This window comes from Eulemur rufifrons, chromosome 2 (assembly GCF_041146395.1).
Source record: "Eulemur rufifrons isolate Redbay chromosome 2, OSU_ERuf_1, whole genome shotgun sequence".
Taxonomy (NCBI): domain Eukaryota; kingdom Metazoa; phylum Chordata; class Mammalia; order Primates; family Lemuridae; genus Eulemur; species Eulemur rufifrons.
Window position 1 is genome coordinate 81,166,349 of NC_090984.1, and position 24,170 is coordinate 81,190,518.

At 36.9% G+C, this 24,170-nt stretch overlaps 1 protein-coding gene across 2 annotated transcripts in view; it reads right to left on the reverse strand.

The window, feature by feature from the left end:
- Positions 1–21,344, reverse strand: part of NEMF (nuclear export mediator factor) — a 52,282-nt gene extending 30,938 nt beyond the window's left edge. For both annotated transcript variants that reach the window (XM_069486781.1, XM_069486773.1), the window contains exons 1-11: positions 21,230–21,344; positions 20,296–20,364; positions 20,053–20,155; positions 16,832–16,957; positions 6,538–6,686; positions 5,201–5,268; positions 2,550–2,636; positions 1,321–1,394; positions 812–882; positions 656–731; positions 21–83 (exon numbers count right to left, since the gene is read on the reverse strand). In XM_069486781.1, the coding sequence (XP_069342882.1) occupies positions 21–83; positions 656–731; positions 812–882; positions 1,321–1,394; positions 2,550–2,636; positions 5,201–5,268; positions 6,538–6,686; positions 16,832–16,957; positions 20,053–20,155; positions 20,296–20,364; positions 21,230–21,288 (945 nt within the window). In that variant the 5' untranslated portion in view covers positions 21,289–21,344. The remainder of the gene's footprint in view (positions 1–20; positions 84–655; positions 732–811; positions 883–1,320; positions 1,395–2,549; positions 2,637–5,200; positions 5,269–6,537; positions 6,687–16,831; positions 16,958–20,052; positions 20,156–20,295; positions 20,365–21,229) is intronic.
- Positions 21,345–24,170: the final 2,826 nt, after the last annotated feature.

Below are 24,170 nucleotides of genomic sequence, written 5' to 3' on the forward strand. Positions count from 1 at the left end.
TGTTTTTAATAATACTGTACCTGTTGTAAAGCTTTTAAATCGATTTTCTGTCCTTCTATCTTGGAATAAAATTCATCCACGGCCTTATTAAAGAAAGACAAACAACTAGCTGAAAAAAAAGGGCATGGTCTCTACTTCAACTTGAACACACAGAATTTTAGAGGCTATTTTGTTTCATAACACCACTCAAAGGACTTGAACAGATTCCAGTAAGTTTATTATACAGCTAAACAATACCAAGAATCAAATTGCCTTCAAATCTTTGGTCCTTTACTTTGAAATAAAGTGGCAACAATTGTTTCCAACAGCTCTAGTTGTATCTGCATTGATTTTCCCTGCCCCCACCAAGAAAAAGGAAGGGAGGAGGGGGAGAAAGGAATGGGGGTGGGGGTCAGAAAGAGAGACATAAATGGACCAAGTGGTAGGGAGGGGGAAAGGAGAGCAGAAAAAGAGATAGAGAGGAAAATGGAGAGAGGGAGAGGAAGGGAAGAAAATGTACATGCATACGTGTGCCCTCTGTTTATCTTTAATGCCCAGATTCACAGTGATTGTAAAGCAAGAATATTTTTAATTTCTCAATCAAAGCAATTGATACTAACTTAACAACGCATATCATGTTAACTAACTGGTCAAAGAACAGAATTGGAAAACCTACCTTGTCAAATGATTCAAATTCTATATATGGACATTGTGAATGTTGAGAAAACAAGAAAGGATGAAATTCCTCATACCTGTAAAATACATTTATTATATCACATTCAAGAGCATTAATGAACATCCAAAGCAAATTGATCCATGCCTACATGCTTACGTGAGTATGTCTTCAGCTGGTTTATCTATGTCCAGGCTTGGTTTTACTTCTCTTTTCTGAATGATGTATCCCTACAAAAATCCAACATGAAAATCATTTCTAGTCATAATTTATAAAGATTTATTTTCCATGACTGATATTAATTTTAAGTTTTTGTAAGTAAAGTTACACTTTGAATAGGGAAGAAAAACACTCACAAGGTATGAGATAATTCAATAACTATTAGGGTACAGTAAATCACAAAACTTTGGAAAAGTGCTGGCAAATGAAAATGTGCTTGTCTATCTAAAATCAACTCAAGAAGAAATATTTTCAAATTCCTCAACTTTTCTGGAGTGCTTATACCAACAGCAATTTTTTAAAAACTACCCTAGAATAAACATATTTCAAACAACAATTTTCCAAATTAGAATCATAAAATTTACACATATTGATCCTTTAGTGAACATTTAATTTCTGAAAATTCAAATAAAACCCCAACAAGATATAATAAGTATATATAGTGATACCTTCCCACTGAAGTTGGATGTTGTTTTCATATAGTCTTCTGCTTTCTGCAGACAAACAAGTACTTTTTCAATATCTAATGGGGGAATTAAAAAAAAAAAAAGGAGTGTCAAGTGTCAATCATGGTTAAACTATATAGAAAACAGAAAAGTGCTTATGAAATAATAATATAAAGTGTTCAGGAACATTAGATATAGTTATTTCATGTTTGTAATCGATATATGTAAATAAGGTTATGTTTCAGCCAGCTTGTCGTCCCAGTAGCTTTTAGTGAATCACCCATCTTTCCCTCCATGATGTGAAAGGCACTTTGTTCGTAACTAAATTCCCATATATATTTGGGCCTGTTCCTGGATTCTTCATGCTATTTATTCCTTTTCCAAAAACTTACAGTTTCAATTACTATAGCTTCATAATATATTTTAATCTATGGAAAGATTACACAGACAGTAATAAATAGTAATAAGTCATAACTATTATTTTCTAGAGTTTTCCTGAACATTTTCACATGCTTTCATTCCAGATGAACATCAAATTCATTAAAAAAAAAAAACAGCATCACCACCACCTGTTTTCATTTTGATTAGGATTGTACTAAGTAGCATATTTCAGAAACTAAATCACTAAAACATTCAATTTCTTTTTTAAACACACACAAAAAATTACAGCATGAAAGTTATCCCTAAATGTTAAGAAATGTTACATAATCCCAAAATATAAACATTAAGAATGATTTTTTTTAAGTTGTACAAGATACTTTGCAGGTCAAAATTTGTCAAAGACCAAATCTTAAATTTTCCTTGTCTTTCCTCTACTTTTTTATTATCCTAATCTGGCAGTTAAATAGTTACAAAAGCCTAGTCCATCATACAACTGCACATTACTATAGAAATTAAAATGCATGAATAATGCTATTTCCAGAAGCACTTCAGGTTCTGAAGCAGAAGGGTAATAATTCAACTTCTTGCAACCCCAACTATCCCAAGTTCAATTCCCAATCATTCCAAAAGTTTAGGGAGTGGGAAAGGAGAATATTCCTCAAAGGTAACAAGGTAGGTCTAGTAATTAGGAAGCCAGGAAGGAATACCCATGTGTATAGGACACTGAGAGAGCAAAAGTTTTTTAAGTCTAGAACTACCTGTTCACTTATTACTTTTCCAGAAATAATTTTGAGAGTTTTTCAAAAAGGAAATAAATGAAAATCAACAAAACTTGTACCATACAGACATACCTTTACTTTCAAGTTTTTCATCCACTTTGACATTACCAGAGAATCCATTTTCTATAAGACAGTGTTCAATGAGAGCTGGTCCATAGGCTACAAAAGCAGAGGGTATTATTTTTAGTATTTTCCTATAAAATTTAACATTCAAATTATAGTACAAATTTATATCCCAACATAAAAATAAGAGCAATCAGTGAAAATAAGTATACTTATTTTGAAATATTGTTAGAAATGACAATTTCAATACTTACAGAAATTGGAAATTACAATGAACTTACAGAAATCAGTGCAAGTTATAAGAATTCAATGGAAGTCAACCACATATAAAAAGGACTACAAAACCATGACCAGGGAGGATTTATCCCTGGAATGCAAGGTAGATCTGGCATCCAAAAAATTGGTTACTGTAAAATATATATATATCATGTTAATCAAATAAAGGACAAAAACAACATATAATTTCAATAGATGCAGAAAAAGTATTTGACAAAATTCCTTAAAAAACTAGGAATAAAATTAGGAATAAACTAGTAATAAAAGGGAGCACTCTCAACCTGATAAAAGGCACCTGTGAAAAACCTATAGTAACATCATACTTAACACATTGACTGCCACACTAGAAAAAAAATTTTTTCCTTGAGACCACAATGTTTTATTAAGAAAACAGAACAAAAACTTCAAAAACAAAATGATCCTTTCTAATTTAATGAAAAATTTGTTATTTTTTATTGTTTTCTGTATGTGAGTTATATGCAACTTGAAAAATAGTTCTTTTGGCTCCCAAGGTGAAGAGACGTGTGAGTTACGTATGCTTCACAAAGCCCTTGGCTGAAAACTATCACAAGTTAAATACAACACACATGGCAGTTAATGTGTTAATGGTGAAAGACTGAATGTTTTCCCCCTAAGATCAGGACAAGGAAAGAATATTTACTCTCTCCATTGCTATTCACCATTGTACTGGAGGTTATAACTAGCGCAATAGGCAAAATTAATTAAATGCATTCACATTCTAAAGGAAGAAGTAAAGCATCATTATTCACAGAAGACATGACCCTGTACATTAAAAAATCCTAAGGAATCCACAAAACAAACAAAAAAACCCACAAAACTGACTAGAATTAATAAACGAGTTTATCAGGTTTGCAGGACACAAAATCAATATACAAAAGACAATTATATTTCTACCCAAAAATGAAATTAAGAAAATTCTACTCCCAATAGCATTAAAAATAATAGAATGTTTAGGAATAAATCTAAAAAAGGAAGTACAGATTTATACACTGAAAATTTCAAAATATTGCTGTGAGAAATTAAAATATCTAAATAAATGGTAAGACATTCTCTGTTCATAGAAGACTCAATTTAGGTAAAATGGCAATTCTCCCCAAATTAATCTACAGATTCAATATAATTCTTACCAAAATGCCAGCAAGCTTTTTTTTGTAGAAAATAACAAGTCAATCCTAAATTTTATAAGGAAATGCAAAAGACCTAGAATAGCCAAAACGCTTTTGGAAAAAAAGAACAAAGTTAGAGGACATATATACAAGTTGAGTATCCCTTATCTGAAATGCTTGGGACCAGTGTGTTTTGGACTTCAGATTTTGGAATACTGGCATATACGTAACGAGGTATTTCAGGGAGAGAATCCAAGTAACACAAAATTCAATTATGTTTCATATACACCTTATACGCATAGCTTGAATGTAATTTTACACAATCTTTTTAATAATTTTGTGTACCCATCACATGAGGTTAGTGTGGAAGTTTCCACTTGTGGCATTATGTCTGCACTCAAACAGTTTCAGATTTTGGAGCATTTTGGATTTCAGATTAGGAATACTCAACCTGTACTACCTGATTTCAAAAAGTATAGAAATTTGTCAGACTTTGGCTTAATCTAAACTTGCAAATTTTACACACGCTATACTAACAGTTGGAAAGTTTTAAAGATCACTTGTTAATGAATTCTAATTTCATAAGAGAGGAAAAATAACTCCCCAATGCTCAGTAATCCATACCTGCCTGCCTTTGCGTCTTTTCTAGATTTCTTAATATAGAGCTAAGTGATGATCTTCTCTAGTATAAAATTTTATTAAGATCAAAAAAGTTGGCCGGGCGCAGTGGCTCATGCCTATAATCCTAGCACTCTGGGAGGCTGAGGCAGGAGGATTGCTTAAGCCCAGGAGTTTGAGGTTGCTGTGAGCTAGACTGATGCCACAGCACTTTAGCCTGGGCACAGAGCGAGACTCTGTCTCCAAAAAAAAAAAAAAGGGATCAAAACAGTTTACTGGGAACAAAAGGATGTCATAGATGTTGGGATGCCCTGAGACTCACCAATTTTTAAAAAACTAAGCTAAGTGGTTATTAAGCCAAAGAATCACACTGAAAAAAACTAATTCCTTAGAATACTACAGCTAGCAACTGAAGTGCTAGATAACACACTCCGCATTGCTTTTAAATAAAATCTAACAAAGTTCAAACTTCATGTGGTATAATAACTTCTAGTTCTTTGACAATAAGCTCCTACTTATTCAAAGGGTCATTTTAAACTCCTTGATAAATTTTTTACCAGAACCATAAAAGATTTAAATATATTCCTGAACATCACATTATCTTGCAAACATTTCATTGCTGTACATAGGATTACTCACGAAGTAATGGGTTAAGAACTCTCTTCAGCAGTTCGCCCTTAGGTGCATTGGCTATTATTTCAGTCAATCTGTAAAACAAAATTGACATTCCTCTTAACTATCTTAATATTGAATAAACCTTAAAGCAATCTTCATATTCACACTGCATCAATTTACCTGATCTTTACAATAATCTGAAATATCATAGGGATTAGTTCTTTTTGTAGGTAAGAAAATGGATCATAAAAGTAATTTATCCAAGATTAGTAAGTTCCTGAATAACAGACTGGGACCTGAATCTAGGGTTTCTAAGAGAAATCAGTGTTTTTCTAAGTCACATTGCTTATCATCAATGTGCCCACGTATAAATGACATGAAAATATTTTTATATAAAAGTTAAAATGGGCTAGATGAGGTGGTGGCTCACGTCTAATTCTAGCACTTTGGGAGGCCGAGGCAAGACGATTGCTTGAGGCCAGGAGTTTGAGATCAGCCTGAGCAAGACCCCATCCCTACAAAAAATAGAAAAGTTAGCCAAGGTGTGCCTGTAGTCCCACCTACGAGGAAGGCTAAGGCAGGAGGATTGCTTGAGCCCAGGAGTTTGAAGTTGCAGTGAGCTATGGTGACACCACTGCACTCTAGCCCAGGTGACAGAGTGAGACCCTGTCTCAAAAAAAAAGAAAAAAGTTAAAATGTTGTTTGTGAATTTTCATGCCATATCTCAACAACTGAAATGGCTTTATCTAATTAAGCATTTAACAAGAACTCTTAAGGATGCTGTAGCTTGATGGGGTCCTCACAGCAAAAGCAGCATTACCTGAGAACTTGTTAGAAATGAAAATTCCTGGGCCCTACACTAAATCTACTGAATTAGCACAGAGTGGGGTAATCCATGGTTTAGTAAGCCCTCCAGGTGATTCTGATCCCTGTTAATCTTTAAGGACCATTGCTGCCCACTATCAGTCAGCAGGAGCCTCCCAGGCCAAAGAGTATAGCTACAATCATCACTTTATCCTACCCTACTTCCCTTTGTCTTAGGTAAACAAGAATTTCTATCCCCCTTTGTGCTCTGCCCAAGATATCCATCTGTTCTCTCATAGAATAGCCAGTAAGTCTCTTTAATTTACCAAGAATCCCTAACCATCTGAAGTAACCCAAAACTTAGCTTAAAAAGACATACATCTGCCACTTTCAAGTGAGGTTTAATTCTTACACACACATTGATGTAGTTCAAGCAGTCTAAATTTACTTATGTTATCCAAGCAAACAAAATATTTTCTTATCTGACAGTTTTCACATTCTGACTTATTTTACCTTGTAATACAGTATGAAATGAGTTTATAAACAAACCACATTACCTTTCCAAAGAAAGCAGAGGTTCAGCAGTTCTAGCATGATCAATTGGATAGTGTTCACGAACAGCAAACTTAACATCATCTGCCTCATCAGTTCGAAACCTTAGGATATTTAAAATTAGGTACTCATAATCTGTAAGAACAATGTTTCCCTGCAATAGAATAAAATACAATTTAATGCTTTTCCAAATATTCGTGAAACAACTTAAAAATTGAGAAAGAAAATGTAGTCTTTAACCTAATCAGAGTTATGGAAATGAAGTTACAAAACCAAAAGCACCAGAGTCACATCTAAACAACGTTCCTTGCACTTGCCCAGCACAGACTACAAAATAAGATAAACATTCTAAACACTCCAAGTTTGAAATATAGTGAAGGAATCTAGAGCAACTTTAAATCCATTGTCTGATGGTTTAGCAGAAGTTACTAATAGAAACACAGTAATCTATTAACACCTTGATGATACCAGCTGAGCTTACTGTTACACTTGCAGGAGGCAGGTCTATAAACATTGGCTTATTAAGAGAAACAGAACAGATACATTTCAGAAGCCAAGCAAAAAGCTATTACTTTCACTTGCAATTTGTCTTTTAATAACAATAGTTATGTGGCAAGAATAGTAATGATAGTTATAACCTTTGTCCAAGTAATTCCACATTTGGTAATGTGGCCTCATGAAATAACTCAATAAAACCAAAGGCTACATGCTTAAAGATGTTCACTACAGTTTATTTATAATATTATAAAAATGGGCCGAGGCGGGTGGATCGCTCAAGGTCAGGAGTTCGAGACCAGCCTGAGCGAGACCCCGTCTCTACTAAAAATAGAAAGACATTATATGGACAACTAAAAATCTATATAGAAAAAATTAGCCGGGCATGGTGGCGCATGCCTGTAGTCCCAGCTACTCGGGAGGCTGAGGCAGTAGGATCGCTTAAGCCAAGGAGTCTGAGGTTGCTGTGAGCTAAGCTGACGCCACGGCACTCACTCTAGCCTGGGCAACAAAGTGAGACTCTGTCTCAACAAAAAAAAAAAAAAAAAAAAAAAAAAAAAAAAAAAAATGGAAGCTGGGCATGGTGGCTCATGCCATAATCCCAGCACTCTAGGAGGCCAGAGGCAAGAGGATTACTTGCGGCCAGGAGTTTGAGACTAGCCTGGGCAACACAGTGAGACCCCATCTCTATAAAAAAATAATAAAATTTAGCTAGGTTGTCATGGCACACGCCTATAGACCCAGTTACTCAGCAGGCTGAGGCACTGAGCCCAGGAATTCAAGGTTACAGTGAGCTATGATCATGCCACTGCACTCCAGCCTGGGCAACAGAGTGAGACTCTGTCTCAAAAAAAAAAAAAAAAAAAAAAAAAACAAACTTAAATGTAAAAATTAGAGAAATTGTTTAATTATAAAACATCAACATAACAAAATAGTAAAAAGCTATTACCTTATGAAGACTATGTAAAAAAATTAGGAAAATGTTTATAATGTGAAGTAAAAAACAGTAAGCCAAAAAAATTTCTGTCCTAGGAAGTAGAAGGCACATGTTGGCAAAAATGAAATTACTTATTAAAGATTTAGAATTAAAGATTTTGAAAATCTAATATTGTTAGATAATCTTTTCAATAAAAGTGGGAGGGAACCTAATGAAAATAAAACTGCCCAAAGAATACACCTTTCCTTTACAAACAATGAAGATAGTGCATTATACAAACACAATTAAAAAATACAAACAAGCATCCATGAGAACAGTCCCAAATGCCTTTGCAACTGCTTAGAAGATGGTCACAGAACATGGTGGGAGTAACTCCAATCTCATGAGGAATGACAGGTTGCAAGTTAAGTGGCTTCAGTCAATGCAGCCACCATTTACCTTGATTAGAGATATAGATAACCCAAAACTACTACATGTTGAAAGACTAGTAAAAGGTTCTGACTTCAAAGCAACAATATATTTAAAATTTTAAACATTTATTTAATTCAAAGACCAGAAAGATAACTGGCGAAGAAAAGTAAGGAGCTTACAAAGAAGTCCAGATAAATGTCTTGTTCAGGAACATGTGACTTGAAGAATGGACCTGGTCATAGATCCTCGTATATACAAGATGCTCAAAGTTGTTGAATCAAATTCTACAGTTATCAGGAACACCTAGAAGATTCCAGTAAGGAAGATATTTCCCAGAAAGGGCTTTCCTTAAACCAAAGTTTCCCAAAAGTATTCCACAGGATGGCTCCACTTACTTTTCCCACAAAAAAGAATTCTGTGACCAAGTTTTGGAAATTCTATGTCACATTTCCTTCTCTAGGAGCTGCGTCATATTACCATATTAAAGGCAATGATAAGTCCTAGAGGCTAAAAAAAACTTTATCTTACTTTACTCTCAAGGTTCTTCAAACTTTTATGACTATGGAACCCATTTTTCTAGGCATATCACCTCTTTGTTTATGTGCCAGTCTCCCTGTACTTGAGGAGCAATAGGCCTGTCTTAAATACATTTGTATTTCCATCCCCAACCGAAGCTCCATTCAATAAATGTTTTATTAATATCTTATGGAATTAGTATCCAAGGAACATATTTTGGGAAATACTTCATTTGATTGTATGTATCCAATGTATCCAATAAGCCACTTTCTGATCTTAGCTTACTTTCCCCAAGTCCTTCCTACTGGAACCTTCTTATCACAAATCAGTAAACCTACTTTCCTAAATGAGTTTGAGTAGCAATAAGCCTCTTTCACCAAGGTCTGATCAACTCAAGATAGACCAAAAATCAAAATTCCAGACATGAAGGCTAGAAGATCAAACCCTGGTAAATAGAAAGGAAAAAGCAATCAAGATCTATTCTAAGTATCCAGCAACCTACTGTTCAGATACCACAATGATTACTGGAAACTCCCAAGCACACTCTCTTATATGTAAATCCTTAATATCTTCTCCAAACTCATCATAGACTGGACCTCTATAGAACCTAGACAGCATGCTTACTGCTCACAGGCTTCATATGGAAAGGCCCTAAATACAGTGCGATATCTTATAAGAGAAAAAGCATGTGAATGGAAACACTGGTGAAATCTGAATGAAGTCTGTATTTCAATTAATAGTAATGTACCAATGTTAATTTCTTAGTTTTGACAAATGTACCATGGTGATGTAAGATGTTAACATTAAGGGTAACCAGGTGAAGGGTACACAGGAACTTTCTGCATTACTTTTGTAACTTTTCTATAGATATAAAATTATTTCTAAATAAAAAGTTTGCTTAGATTTTTAAAATAGCCTTGGCACGGTGGCTCACACCTGTAATTCTAGCACTTTGGGAGGCCAAGGCACAAAGATCGCTTGAGGCCAGGAGTTCGAGACCAGCCTAAGCAACATAGCGAAACCCCATCTCTACAAAATATTATTAAAAAAAAAAAAATCAGCCAGGCATGGTGGTGTGCATCTACAGTCCCAGCTACTCAAGAGGATCGCCTGAGCCCAGGGGTTTGAGGCTGCAGTGAGCTATGATGACACCACTGCACTCTAGACTGGGCAACAGATGAGACCCTGTCTCAAAAAAAAAAAGTAAAGTAAAGATTACACAAATTTATGCTATGAAAAGAATTTTTACATACCATTAAGAGCAAAGTTTAAACTGAAGCCAAAAAAAGGGAAAAGCCCATGCCTAATATATTTAAACATATAAGCTTAAATTTAAGAATGCAAACATACTGACCTAAACTTAAGGCATGCCTGCAGTGAGTTAAATTCTGGAGATTTTCCTGCCCAAATAGAAATCCTTTTTTTTTCCTGAACAAAGAGAGAAGGGGGGAGAGACAGACACTTACAAGGATACCAAACATAACAGTGGTTACCCCAAGAAGAGGAATGAGTCTGGTTGAGGAGTGGTAAGACCTTCAATTTTAATTCTATGTAATTCTCTACTGTATATCATGAGAATGTATTCATGTACTACTGGTATAAACATGTTTAATTTAAATGATGGTCTAGGTAATTCAGATGGCTCTCCTGCTGAGAAGTGCAAAAGCTGGACAAAATACACAAAACAAGTCTTTTAAGAAAAAATACAAACAAGGCAATAAACATAAGGCCAAATATAGGAGAAGAAAACTCAAAAAAGTGAGATCCACCTTGGGGCTTTTTCCTGAGGATCATTTGTCTAATAGGAAAAAAGCAGCTGACAGGCAGAGAAGCTGTGCATAAATTTTGACAGACTCACAGGACAACTAAGGGGAATAAAAATTGAAGTTCAGTGTCCAAGTGAAAGAGGGGTAGAGGGATAACTCTGGTAAATCCAGCTATGAACAGTGACCCCAAAAGCCTGCATCCCAGGGGAAGGTGTAAACCGGAAATACACCAGCTTTCCCAGCCCAGCTTCTGATCAATTCAATTCTTGATTGGAATAAAGTAATCTGGGACTACTTGTGCCCTTAGCTAACTGTCAGAAGCAAACAAATACCCTTCTAAAGGAAAATAACATCATCCCAAGCCTCACAAATATATCATAATTTTTCTTTTTTACCTTCACAGGGAGCTTTGAAATATCATCATTTTTCATAAATGCCTGGCGCACAATAATATAATCAAGCCATGTGAGGAAAAAAGACAATGTAGTTAAAATCAAGAAAAACAATAGACAATCAAAACAGAACCTCAAAGGAGTCAGGTAACAGACCAGTTCCAAATGATCCCACATGACTCTTGTCTGGTAGCAATAAAATTAATGAACTAAAAGTCAAAAGAAAATATGACTGAATTTCCCAAAACTAATGAAAAGCACCAAGCCACAAAGTCTAAATGCCACTACAGCCCCAAGAAGATAAATACAAGGAAAAACTCACCTAGACAAGCCATAGCAAAATTACTGAACTGCCCCTCATATCCAAATGCAAGCATACTCAAGTCCTACCGTTGGCCCTCCATATATGTGGGTTTTGCATCCCACTAATACTGTATTTTTGATCCACATCTGGTTGAAAGCAACTGTGTGTATAAGTGGACTCACACAATTCAATCCTGTGTCATTCAAGGGTCAACTGTGTATTATTTTTATAACTGTCAAAGATTTACTTAACTTATGAGGAAACTAGCTAGATGGCAAAACAAGTTCTATAGGAAATGGTGAAATACTCAGAGTGGCTAAGAGAAGAATGATTGTGTAAGATTGCCAATTTAGATAAAAACTGTTTAATGTCTCATAGGGCAATAAAAGTGGAACCTGTGGGGTATCTTTTCTCTAGACAGAAATAATTTGAATCTCTAATGGGTGAAATTAATTTTCACTGCTATCAGGTGAGAATTATTTGCATTGCTATCAATTTTCTGTAGTTAAAGGCTACCCTCACAGAGTTATAAAAAAGCCTAATCAACAGGAAATAGCCAATCAATCAAAGATACATACTCCCTTGAGAAAAAGATAATCCCCAGCAGGGCCTGTTAGACAACATCTAGCAGGATACTAAAATGACATTTTGTTCCTTTCTTCTCTTTGCAAATTTGGAGGAATTTTTTAGTCTCCCCTTATAATCACAATGTCTAAAATTATTCTTGATTACACACATGTAAGCTACTCTCCTTTTTTTGGCTTGATTTATTTGTATAGACAGAAAAAGAAATGTTAATTAACATATATAAGCCTCCTTGTACTATCGTTAGCAAATCAAGAGCCATATGGTAGCAAGCAATTACTAAGGCCATAATAACTACTGCTGCCTGGAGAATTCACACGAAACTTGGGGTTTTATTTTCAATAGTCTCTATTATTCCAGAGATTCAAAAGTTACTCTTATTTGCTCCTAATTCCAAGACTACGAAACCAAATCAAAAACAAATTATCACTCCCAATTTTGTCTATGTTACACCTATAAATGTAGATAAAGTCCCTCATATCTGCATGAAGTGACCTTCCTAACAACCTGTAGGCTAGGCTCCTACATGCCACAGAATATGTACTAGCCCAGGTTGCCAAGAAGGCTGTGTGGACACTGGTTCTACATATGAAGTACAACCTTTGTTCCCTAATGATAGGCTTCTGATACCTAATTAAATGAGATTGATTCACAAATATGACACTCTAGGTATGACCTTGGTCACACACTTTGCCTAATTACATAATAAAAAAAGGAATGACAAATACTTATTGAACTTATGTAAATATACACATTACCATTAGCAATAAAGGGCCTCAGTAAAAAGCATTTGCTCTTAAATTCTGAAGGATAAATGACAGCAAACTACCATTTAACGAATGTAAGACTATAGTTTGCAAAAGTAAAGTCTAAATTAAAGGTCAGAGGAGAAAGGTAAATGGCTTTATCATATAACCACCACAAAACACCCATTATAAAAATAATACCAGTAATATTCCAAAACAAATAACCACAATTAGATTCTCCCCATCAGTTCACTCAGTCCTATAGACTGATTCTTATTGTCCCAACCTAGATCACAGGTTAGCAATCTATTTTCACAAAAATATATACTCCTGGGCTAAAAGGCATCTTACAAATCCTAAGACTGGGTCCCCTGATACAGTCTGGCTTCTGCCTAAACCTATTGCTCACGCAACAGGACCCTATTACTTGAAGATTCAATATTTAAGAGTAGGGGTCAGCAAGCTTTTTCACTAAAGGACCAGACAGTAAAATATTGTAGGCTTCGTGGGCCACGTAAGATTTGTCACATACTCTTTTTCTTCTTCTTCTTTTTATTTTAAAGCCCTTTTAAATGTAAAAACCATTCTTAGCTCACAGGCCTTACAAAAAGGGGCTGCAGGGTAGTTTATCAACTCCTATTTAAGAGTGTCTGGGCCGGGCACGGTGGCTCAAGCCTGTAATCCTAACACTCTGGGAGGCTGACTCGGGCAGATCGTTTGAGCTCAGGAGTTCAAGACCAGCCTGAGCAAGAGCAAGACCCCCGCCTCTACTAAAAATAGAAAGAAATTATATGGACAGCTAAAAATATGTATAGAAAAATTAGCCGGGCATGGTGGCGCATGCCTATAGTCCCAGCTACTCAGGAGGCTGAGACAGTAGGATCGCTTAAGCCCAGGAGTTTGAGGTTGCTGTGAGCTAGGCTGACTCCATGGCACTCTAGCCCGGGCAACAGAGTGAGACTCTGTCTCCAAAAAAAAAAAAAGAGCGTCTGGTACAGTCCTTTCCAGCAAGGTTCTGAGACTGCCTTTTTTTTTTTTTTGAAGATCCAATTTCTAATGATAAAATTAGAGATGGAATAGACTCATAGTTGCCAGGGGCTAGGAATGGAGGGAGGACGAGAGTGGGTGTTATTACAGTATAAAAGAGTATCACAAGGAAGATCTCATGGTAATAAAAATTCCGTTCTTGGCTGCAGTGGTGATTACCATGTAGATACTCATGGTAAAATGCACAGAACTATATGCATACATTGTACCAATGTCAATTTTCTAATTTTATATTGTACTATAATTACATAAGTTGTAACGACTAGGACAAACGAAGTGAAGGGTATATCAGACCTCTCTATACTTTCTTTTCAACTTCCTATGAATATATAATTATTTCAAAAATAAAAAAATTTTTAAAGATTTTTTAAAAGGCACCATACAATTAGAAAAGAAAACTGACCACTGCCTAAGACCACACACAAAAATCAATTCCAGCTTGGCAGCAGCTGCACCTGCTATTGCCTGTAGGGGAGGGGGCAGAAAGACGGTAAAAGGCATCATTGGCAAAGACAAGTGCAGGGATCAGCAGCTGGTCTCATTGTCCCTGTCCCACATCCAGGTCATCCCATCACAAAAATCCCCCCTAGAGGACCAGTATTAACAATGAAGTGCTTATGCTTAAGGCTTCAGAAGTCTTTGTCTAATAACTAGCCATCTGGTCCTACAAACACCATAGCAGAAAAGTAAAGAAAGCACTAATTGATGATTCATTACATACTCCAAAAGAAACAGAAACTTCAGTCTCTTGTATGTATGATGCCAAATAATTTTTTTTATAGTTTAATGCCTATGGTTTATAGAAGAGATGGAGGGAAAAAGAGAGAAGGAAAATGATGATTAGAATAATGAGAAGAAGAATGAAGAAGCTAAATCCCTAGTCAAAATTAACTTAATTATGGCCCTTCTGAATCAGTTCCATTGCTCCTATATAAGCACAATGCTGTGGGATTTTAACTCTTTAATTTTTCCGAAATTCCAAGTAGATCCTCTTCTTTCCTGACTAAGGTATGGCATTCAGCGCACCTACACCATAAATAAATAAAACATGGAGTAACTGTTGGAAGACAATTCTCCATGGATTTCTCATGTTCCTGTATGGACTGAACAAAGGATATGTTTGAACAGCAATCATGCCTTAGAAGCTAGAGACAGAGTTGCCCTCTGCAAAGAATAAGAGATATGTATCTCCCCAGAGACATTCTGAGTTAATAACGGTAAAGTTCTCTCCTCCTCTTCCCTGTACTCATTTGCTTACATGTCAGGGTAATGAGTAATCTCTTTCTGGAGGGCAGAATCACTACCACCCTTGTTAAAAAATCATATGCTCCTTACTATCACATTGAAAATTTAAAAAAAAATCATATTCTCCTAATTTCAGGATTCCTCTCTTTTTCTCTCCTGTGGTGCATCACACTGTACACACAAGTAACATTTGGCCCTCATCATATCACCCTGTGAGGACTGAGTAATTGGGAACTGATACAAGGTACTGCTCTGGCTGCTGTTTTGTTATAATAAATGATCTATTTCTCTGACCCAGAGGTCTTGTGTTCTTCTGTCAATATGTGTGTGTATAAATACAGTAGTGTGTAAATAAATAAATATAAAACTATGGCAGCCAAACTTGTAAGTAGTGTAAATTCTCAGCCCCTTCACAATTTCAGACTTAAAAAGTAACTCACACAGGAACCTCAACTGCTCGCCCTACGTTAACAGTTAAAGATTATCATGTAGTTAGAGCATTTTAAAGGGACCTTCTTAACCAGCAAAGGGCTCATAATCAGATTACACATAGAGCTCTACTGAACTGAGAGACAGACAATACCAAGTGTTGACAAGAATGTGGAGCTAAAGGAACGCTAAACATCAGTGAATCTCACAAACATAATACTGATGAAGGTAAACCCCAAAATGAACAGACTACAGTCATACATGGCTTACCAACGGAGATATGTTTTAAGAAATGTGGTGATTTGTCATCATGCAAACATCACAGAGTGTACTTACATAAACCTACATGGTGTAGAATACTACACACTCAGGTTCTATCATATAGCCTATTGTTCCCAAGCTACAAACCTGTACAGCATGTTACTGTACTGAATACTGTAGGCAACTAGCACAATGGTAAATATTTGTATACCTGAACATATCTAAACACTGAAAAGGCACAGTAAAAATATGGTATAAAAGATTAAAAAAAAAAAAAAAAAGTACACCTGTATAGGGCACTTACCATGAATGGAGCTTGCAGGACTGGAAGTTGCTCTGGGTGAGTTGGTGAGTGAGAGGTGAGTGAACGTGAAGGCCTAAGACATTACCGTACACTACTGTAGACTTTATAAACAATATACACTTAGGCTACACTAAGTTCACGGCACATTTTTTTTCTTCAATAGTAAATTAACCTTAGCTTACTATAAAACATTTTTACTTTGTAAACTTTAAAATTTTTTTAAACTTTTTAACACTTTTGTAATAACACTTGGCTTCAAACACAAACACATTGTATAGCTGTCCAAAAATATTTTCTTTATATCCTTATCCTATAAGCATTTTTCTACTTTCAAAATTTTTTAAATTTTTTATTTTTGTACTTTTTAACATTTTCGTTAAAAACTAAGACATAAACACACACATCAGCCTATGCCAACCCTGGGTTAGGATCATTAAGATGTCTCCAGGTGATAGGAATTTTTCGGCTCTATTATAATCTTACAGGACCAATGTTGTATATGTGGTTCATCACTGATCAAAACATCATCATGCAGCACGTGACTGTATTGGACTATTTTCTGGTTGTACTATATTAGCCCTGAAATGCAAAGTACCAAATAATTTCTTCAATTCTCAGATCTTCATCTCCTATATTCATAATGCTATCCCAAAGGGCTATGGTTTGCCTAAATTCATACCTCCAGAAAAAATGAAAGGTTATTACAGGAAAATTATATTTTACTTATGTGGCACTTATTTTCCTATTGTATCAATAGTCTTTGACACAGAAAAAGATGTTCCCAACCCATGTTATACAGCCTTATGACATGAATGATTAATAATGAATTCTCCTTCACCCCATCCCCCAAATTTAACTTACCCTATCATAGAGCTCAATGATTAAATGATAAGCGGCTTCATCACTTCCAAACTGAAAATCTACAATTCTATCCACACCAAGCTGTTTTGCACTGACTAATCTCCGACTCTTCAAATGTTTTCGGCACTAGCAAGAAATACAAGAAAAAGGCATTCATACAGTGAAAAATGAATTCCTAACCACTTGGTATTGGTTTACAAGTGAGCTTCTTTCATTATCATCAGGAATAATATTTTAAAAAGGTAGTAAATAATAGTACAGCCATAAAAGCTTACAGATAATAATCAGAGGATAAACATTTTGGTCAACTGACTGCTAACTCTGAAGCAGCATTTTACGTTCAATTTTTAAGTAGACAATGATAGACCTATAGCAAAATTTGCTTTGTTGCTTTATATCCCCATTAAATCACTTGTTCTTGCCCTGGTGACCTCACTTAAAGCCATAACCTTTATTTTTCTAAAAGTTTCTCTCTATGCCAATCTTTCAAGTATACAAATTTCCTTTTATGGCTTTACTTACATTCAAGATTAGTGGTTTCCACCATCTTCCACTTCAAATATATACCAATTATGGACCATGAACTCGTGGTATCCTATGAATTAGTCCCCCAAGTCAGTCACAGCCAAAGTGTTCCTACAAACTTTTTCTATTTTTTAGAGATGGAGTCTCGCTATGTTGTCCCGGCTGGACTTGAATTCCTGGACTCATGTGATCCTCCTACCTTGGCCTCCCAAACAGCTAGGACTACAGGTACACACCACCATGCCCAGTTTATTCCCACAAAAGTTATTAATATATCCAAAATAGAATTTTCATGGTATTGTCTCTAAGCTTCTGATTAATCTATTTCATATTCAAATGTAATAACTCCCATTCTTTATCAAATCCCATTCCTCCTACCCTGACCATAAGGCTCTTTTTCTTATCAACAATTAAAACAAAATTAGCATGCCAAACCCAAATACAAATTAGTCAATACTTATTTTTTTAGATTACATGTACCAACCTTTAGTACAAATATTTAAGTATGGCATGAACTGGTAACAAGCCAATTCTGTAGCCGCTAAAAAATCTTACAACTGTTTCTAATTCTGAAATTTGAAAGAACTCCTAGTCAAGATCAGTAAGAAAGAATGCTTTCTTCGAGACTCCAATATAAGACAAATTTTACAGAGAAGTTAATCTAAAAGCACTTTAAAAAAAAAAAAAAAACCAAGAAATACAAAAATTCATTCTTAAAATTAATGGCAACCTTTTCACATAACTAGAATAGCTCTCTAGATCTTATAGTTCAAATCTACTAAAATTTTCATTTTACATACTTATATATTTAAACAGATATGAGATTTTTCAAACTTCTTAGAACAATCTCTCCCTCCTTAATTCAGTTTTAAGAGTAGCTTATTTTGATATACAAAGTGACCTACATATAGGGCTATCTTTAAATCCCTAGGTGAAAATCACAGGCAGCTCTTCCAAAGTCCCCCAGTAATAATTTTATTCAAGAAAAATAAAGTTAAAATAAAGACAAAAGGCATCCTTGAAAGGACAGAGGTCCACACCATAGAATGGTAAAAAAAAAAAAAAAAAAAAAAAAAAAAGGATTATGTATCATGGTGAGAACAGATGGACATATAGCATATACGTAAAGGTTGTTTTATTTCCCTGTCAGCAACTTGGTGAAAATAACCTGCTCAGCACCACAAAGCTGTAATTAACATCCCCAAACATGAATACTACGAACAATCACTGTGATTTACCACATACTGGACATGACTCTGCCTATGCTATACAGTAGTAACAGCTCTTTACTTACAAAGTTCTTAACACTGTTTGCTCCAATGGAGGGAATCTTTCTACACATTTAGATTGACATGCTCACCTAACTCAGAGAATTCTAACATTTTATTTTCAGCGACTGGCCACCTACTGACATAACCTGATTTGGAGATGTTTACACAATCCCAGTGTCATATTTCTCATTGGCCTGTTACTTCATCTATAAAACTGAAATGACAGTATTTGCTCTTCACATTCCACTGAGTTGTTAAGTAAAACATATACTACTCATCTGCTTTATGTAAAGTGTCATTATTATTAAGGATAAGCCCCAAGAAAACCATTTTGGGTTACTATTAAGTAAATTTAACTTTAATAATCTGATAATTGTGTGACAGTCCTTGTGATATGGGAAACACTTACCTAACTTGTAATCCAAAACAGATTCTAAGTTGCTGGGGGTAAAGCTCTTCTCTGTAAAGCCTCTAATGAAATAACACAATGCCATAACAAATAAATTTCTGAAGGAAAGTGAGGAAGAGAGGAAGAAGGAAATGAACATATATGGAACTCTTTTAATATGTGTCAGGCATTGTGTTAGATGCTTTACATGTCACTTCAATTAATCCTCACCAATAACTCCACAAGGGAGGTACTATTCACATTTTACATTTAAATAAACTAAGTTCCAAGATGTTAAATAGCTTTTCCAAGTTATGAAGTTATTCACTGGCAAAACCATTAAATTTAGGTTTATCTAACTCTAAAGTTTTTCTTCTGTACCACATGAACTTTCAAAATATATATTATGCCAATAAAATAATGGGTAAATGTCCACAAATGTAAAATCTCAGTTTTAATAGTAAAAACAAAAGCAAAGAGAGAAGTGAAAAGTAAAAAGATATGGCTTAGTAAGACATTAACGTCATTGAGTATTCCAACAAAATACAGATTGGGTAGAGGAAAACAATTTACAAAAGTGGGTTCTGGAAGATAAGGCTAGGAAAATAAAGGGGAGGACACAGACAGCCAATAATACCAGGATACAGAATACGGATTCAGAAATTAGGGAACCATAAAAGGTGAGATAACTAATGAAAACAATGCTTTAGAAAAATTACTGCTGGTTTAATTTAGAATTGCTTTGGTGGGGAGAAGTGGACTATAGTTAAGAGACTATAAGGTTGAACATGATGAAAGTGTGAACTAGAACGATATGACTGGGAACAGAAAGAAGATTTGGAGCAGAATAGGGGGTGAAAGGTAATAGGGAAAAGTCAATCGATAAATATTTACTTTATTCATCCCGTTATCAACTACTCCCTCTATCTTCATTTATCTGTATTTTATTCGTAACAGTGAAAGAAGACCAGTCTAAAAACTCAATTGTTAGTAAGCAATCTCTTAAAATTTAGCTTCAAGTATAACTTAAAATTTACCTTCATGGCAAAACTAGATGGCATCATATTCTTAGGCCACTCAAACTCTGTAGTATGAATTCGTATGCCAGATTCAAGTAAAAGTGTAGCTTTAAAATCTGGTCTGTAGAAGAAAAAAGTCAATTTGTTTTTAGGGCATTTGCCAAAGCTAACTCTGTGAAACAGACTTAAAATGCAAATAAAAAATTCAGTAATCTCATACTTAATTACCAAAAGTAAAACAAGCCTTTAAAATGTTCTTACTTTTGAAGACGAATAAGATACGTCTTGTTATCCACATCATAAACATTGTTTACTCTCATTCCTAGCAAGCTGCAAAGACAAAGGAAACAAGTAATAAATGGTACTATTGTTTGAAACATAAAACTGCACACAATTTAATTAAAGCTGGGAAAGAGGGGATCTTAGGATCTAAGGATCTGGGGTCAACCAGGGAGCAGAGCCTGAAGGCAAACAGGTTTTCAGCCCAAAACTTAAGTGTACCATTTAAAAACAAAAGTAGTCTATCAGCCCTAGGAACACCTACAATCCCTTGCCTCTTTGAAATGCCCCAATTTGAGGGGAAAGCAGAATATGATAAGATAGAATCCAATCAATGTATTACCGGGGGGAGGGGGGGAGTAAACGAGGCCTCCCGAAATATGCTCACATGCCTTAATAACACACACACACACACACACACACACACACAAAATAAATAACACAAACAAGACTAGAATCCCGGTCTCAGTCCAAATCTGTTAAATCCAGCTAAAATAGCAATGCTCTCTCTCTTTGGGGGGAGGGGCATTAAAGAAAGCAGGCCTCCGGTCTGGAAACCTCTGCAGCAAATGACCACTCTGGCGTTTCTTGTTCTACAAAACGTTGCTGCCGGACACGGGTGACCCACGCCAATAAGGCAAGAGCGTCGCGCTAGCGGGACAAGTGACCTAGCAAGACAAGGCAGAGAGCCGAGAGGGCGCGGGGTGGGACACGCGGTACCTGGGGGCCCCAAGGTATCCTGAGGACCACGGGAAAGACGCCACGCGCTCGCCCACCCAAGGCCTAGCGAGGTCAACAGAAGAAAAGCACTTAGGAAATAAGGGGAAACATCAGACTAGTCTTGTTTTCACCCGTGGGGCCCCAGCCTCTGCCTCCTGTGCTCCATGTACGAGCCTGGTCACTTGGGAGACCGTACCTAGCATTCAGCTCTGCGAGCACGGCGCGCAGGTCAATGGTGCTAAAGCGCGTCTTCATGGCGAGGTTTGAGGGTCGCTACCGCAGTTTTCTCCACTGCCTGCCTGACTCGACGCCGCTACTCTTCCGCGCAGGCGCACTTGGAGGAGATCTACGGCAGCACAGAGGACCCAATATTCCTTGAAGCGAACGTAATTTGCGTTCCTTCCCTAAAGAATTAAGTTGTCAAATTGCCGTGGACTCGCTTTTCGTTGTACCAAAACAATTAGAAATCGATCCAAACTATTCTCCCGAAACTGAACTCCTTCCTTAAAACTTGTGGACTAGTCTGGACACCTTGCACCCCTATGTTTTGGGACTCGAGCACGTCTCCACAGTGACCCCTGCTGTTCGTAACAATTTTCTCAGCGATTACAAGGAGGATTTTCCCAGGTGGGCTGTAGGACGCAGCGTAGAAGAGCAAACCGCTAGGCTACTTGGACGTGTAAAATTTTGACATGTAACAAAGCGGAACTGTTTCATTCCTCCTAAGATTACCCACAGCGATCAAGGAGAACCCTCAAACAGTAATTTCTGTTTTGTGGGTCCTGCTGTCCGAAGGAGTATTCTGCGCCGTGTTGTAGGATGCTCATCCGACCGCGGTCTTGGTGTCCCCGAGACTCAGCGTAATACCTGGTATACAATTGGTGCTTCAGAAACGCTGGGCAACCTGAATGTTCAAGTGTTTCGCTAGATAATGGTGAAGTAAGGTAAAAATAAAAATAAGCCAAGATTCCTCACCGGGGGGATTCACGGTGTAGTAGGGGAAATGGGCGTGCTAGAATGTAAATGCAGCACTTTCTGTTTTTAAAGTAGATGTGTAGGAAGAAAACATACTTTCAGGTGAGAACTCAAAAGGAGGCAGGGTCTCGCTATATTGCCCAGGCTGGAGTGCAGTGGCTATTCACAGGCGCGATCCCACTACTGATCAGCACGGGAGTTTTGACCTGCTCCGTTTCCGACCTGGGCCGGTTCACCCCTCCTTAGGCAACCTGGTGATCCCCCGCTCCCGGGAGGTCACCATATTGATGCCGAACTTAGTGCGGACACCCGATCGGCACAGCGCACTACAGCCCAGAACTCCTGGACTCAAGCGATCCTCCTGCCTCAGCCTCCCGAGTAGCTGGGACTACAGGCGCGCGCCACCGCGTCCGGCGCTTGGAAGCGCTGCAGGGATACTCTAGAGTCTGCGGGCTACAGCTGGTGGCAATCGGATTTCCGACCAGCAGAGGGAGACTCTGAGCAGAAAGGGCACCGTTGCCAATTCAGAAAACCCAGGAATTGTAGTTGCAAAAATGGCTGCAGCACAAACAGCATACAGAATAGCCCAAAATAAGAAATAAACCATTTGGAGGGTTTAGGAAAGACTGGGAGCCAAGCTGACTCTAGTCTAAAGTGTAAAAGTGAGAGGTTTAATTGTACATAAACAATACTACGGTTGGCTTCAAAGGTATTCCCAGAACACCTAAATATTTTGCGTAAATGCAGCCCATGTAAAGACTCCACATTGAAAGGGACAATCCTCAAGTGTTTCTTTAAAAAACAAAACCGAAGTACTTTTATAGCAAAACTCTCACCTTAGGGCCCCAGATGGATAAGATAAGAGCAGGATAACAATTTCAGTTTTACATGGGACAATCAACCCATAGAATAATTCATGCTTGCTTCTACCTTGTCTGTCAAGGGAAATGGGCATCACAAGGTATGTGCAAGAACAAACGGAAGGGGAGAAGTAGGTCAAGATAAGTGTAAAGATTGCAAGGGAACTTCACTTACTAAATTCCATCATTTGTAGGTTTGTTTCTTTTTTATAAATTTAGAGGGTAAAGTGCAGTTTTGCTGCATGGATATATTGCATAATGGTGAAAACTGGGCTTTTTGTGTACCCATCACCCTAACAGTGTATATTGCACACAGTAGGTAATTTTTCATCCCTCGCCCCCCTTGTACACCCTCATCTTTTGAAGTCTCAAATATCTACCCTTCCACACTGTATGTCCATGCATACCCATTGTTTAGCTCCCACTTATGAGTGAGAACATGGGTATTTGGCTTTCTGTTTCTGAGTTATTTCACTTAGGATAATGGCCTCTAATGCCATCCATGTGCTGCAAAAGACATGATTTCATTCTTTTTTATGGCTGGGTAGTCTTCCATGGTGTATATATACCACATTTTCTTTATCCAGTCATCTGTTGATGGACAGTTAGGTCGACTCTGTGACTTAGCTATTGTAAATAGTGCCGCCATAAGCATACAAGTGCAGGTGTCTATTTTATATAACAATTTGCATTCATTTGGGTAGGTATCCAGTAGTAGAATTGCTGGATTGAATGATAGTTCTGTTTTTAGTTCTTTGAGAAGTCTCCAGTCGGGAGCAGTGGCTCCTGCCTGTAATTCTAGCACTCTGGAAGGCTGAGGTGGAAGGATCGCTTGAGGTCAGGAGTTTCCAGACCAGCCTGAGCAAGAGCGAGACCGTCTCTACTACAAATAGAAAAAATTAACCGGGTGTGGTGGTGCACACCTGTAGTCCCAGCTACTCAGAAGGCTGAGGGAGGAGGTTTGCTTGAGTCCAGGAGTTGGAGGTTGCTGTGAGCTAGGCTAATGCCACGGCACTCTGGCCTGTGGAACAGAGTGAGACTCTGTCTTAAATAAATAAATAAATAAAGTATTTGTCTTGTAAGTCCACAGCCTGGGCTGCCTCATGGAAAGTTTCTATAATTTCCTTTTTTTCTGCCATGTTTCTTGTTTCTTTGCATACTTATATTTTTTGTTGTTGTTGAAAATCGGTCACTTTTAACATTATAATGTAGCATCTCTAGAAATCTGATTTCCTCACTCTCCCAGTGTTTGTTTTTATTGCTTATTGTAGCTGTTTGTGAACTTGTGAACTAATGTCACTG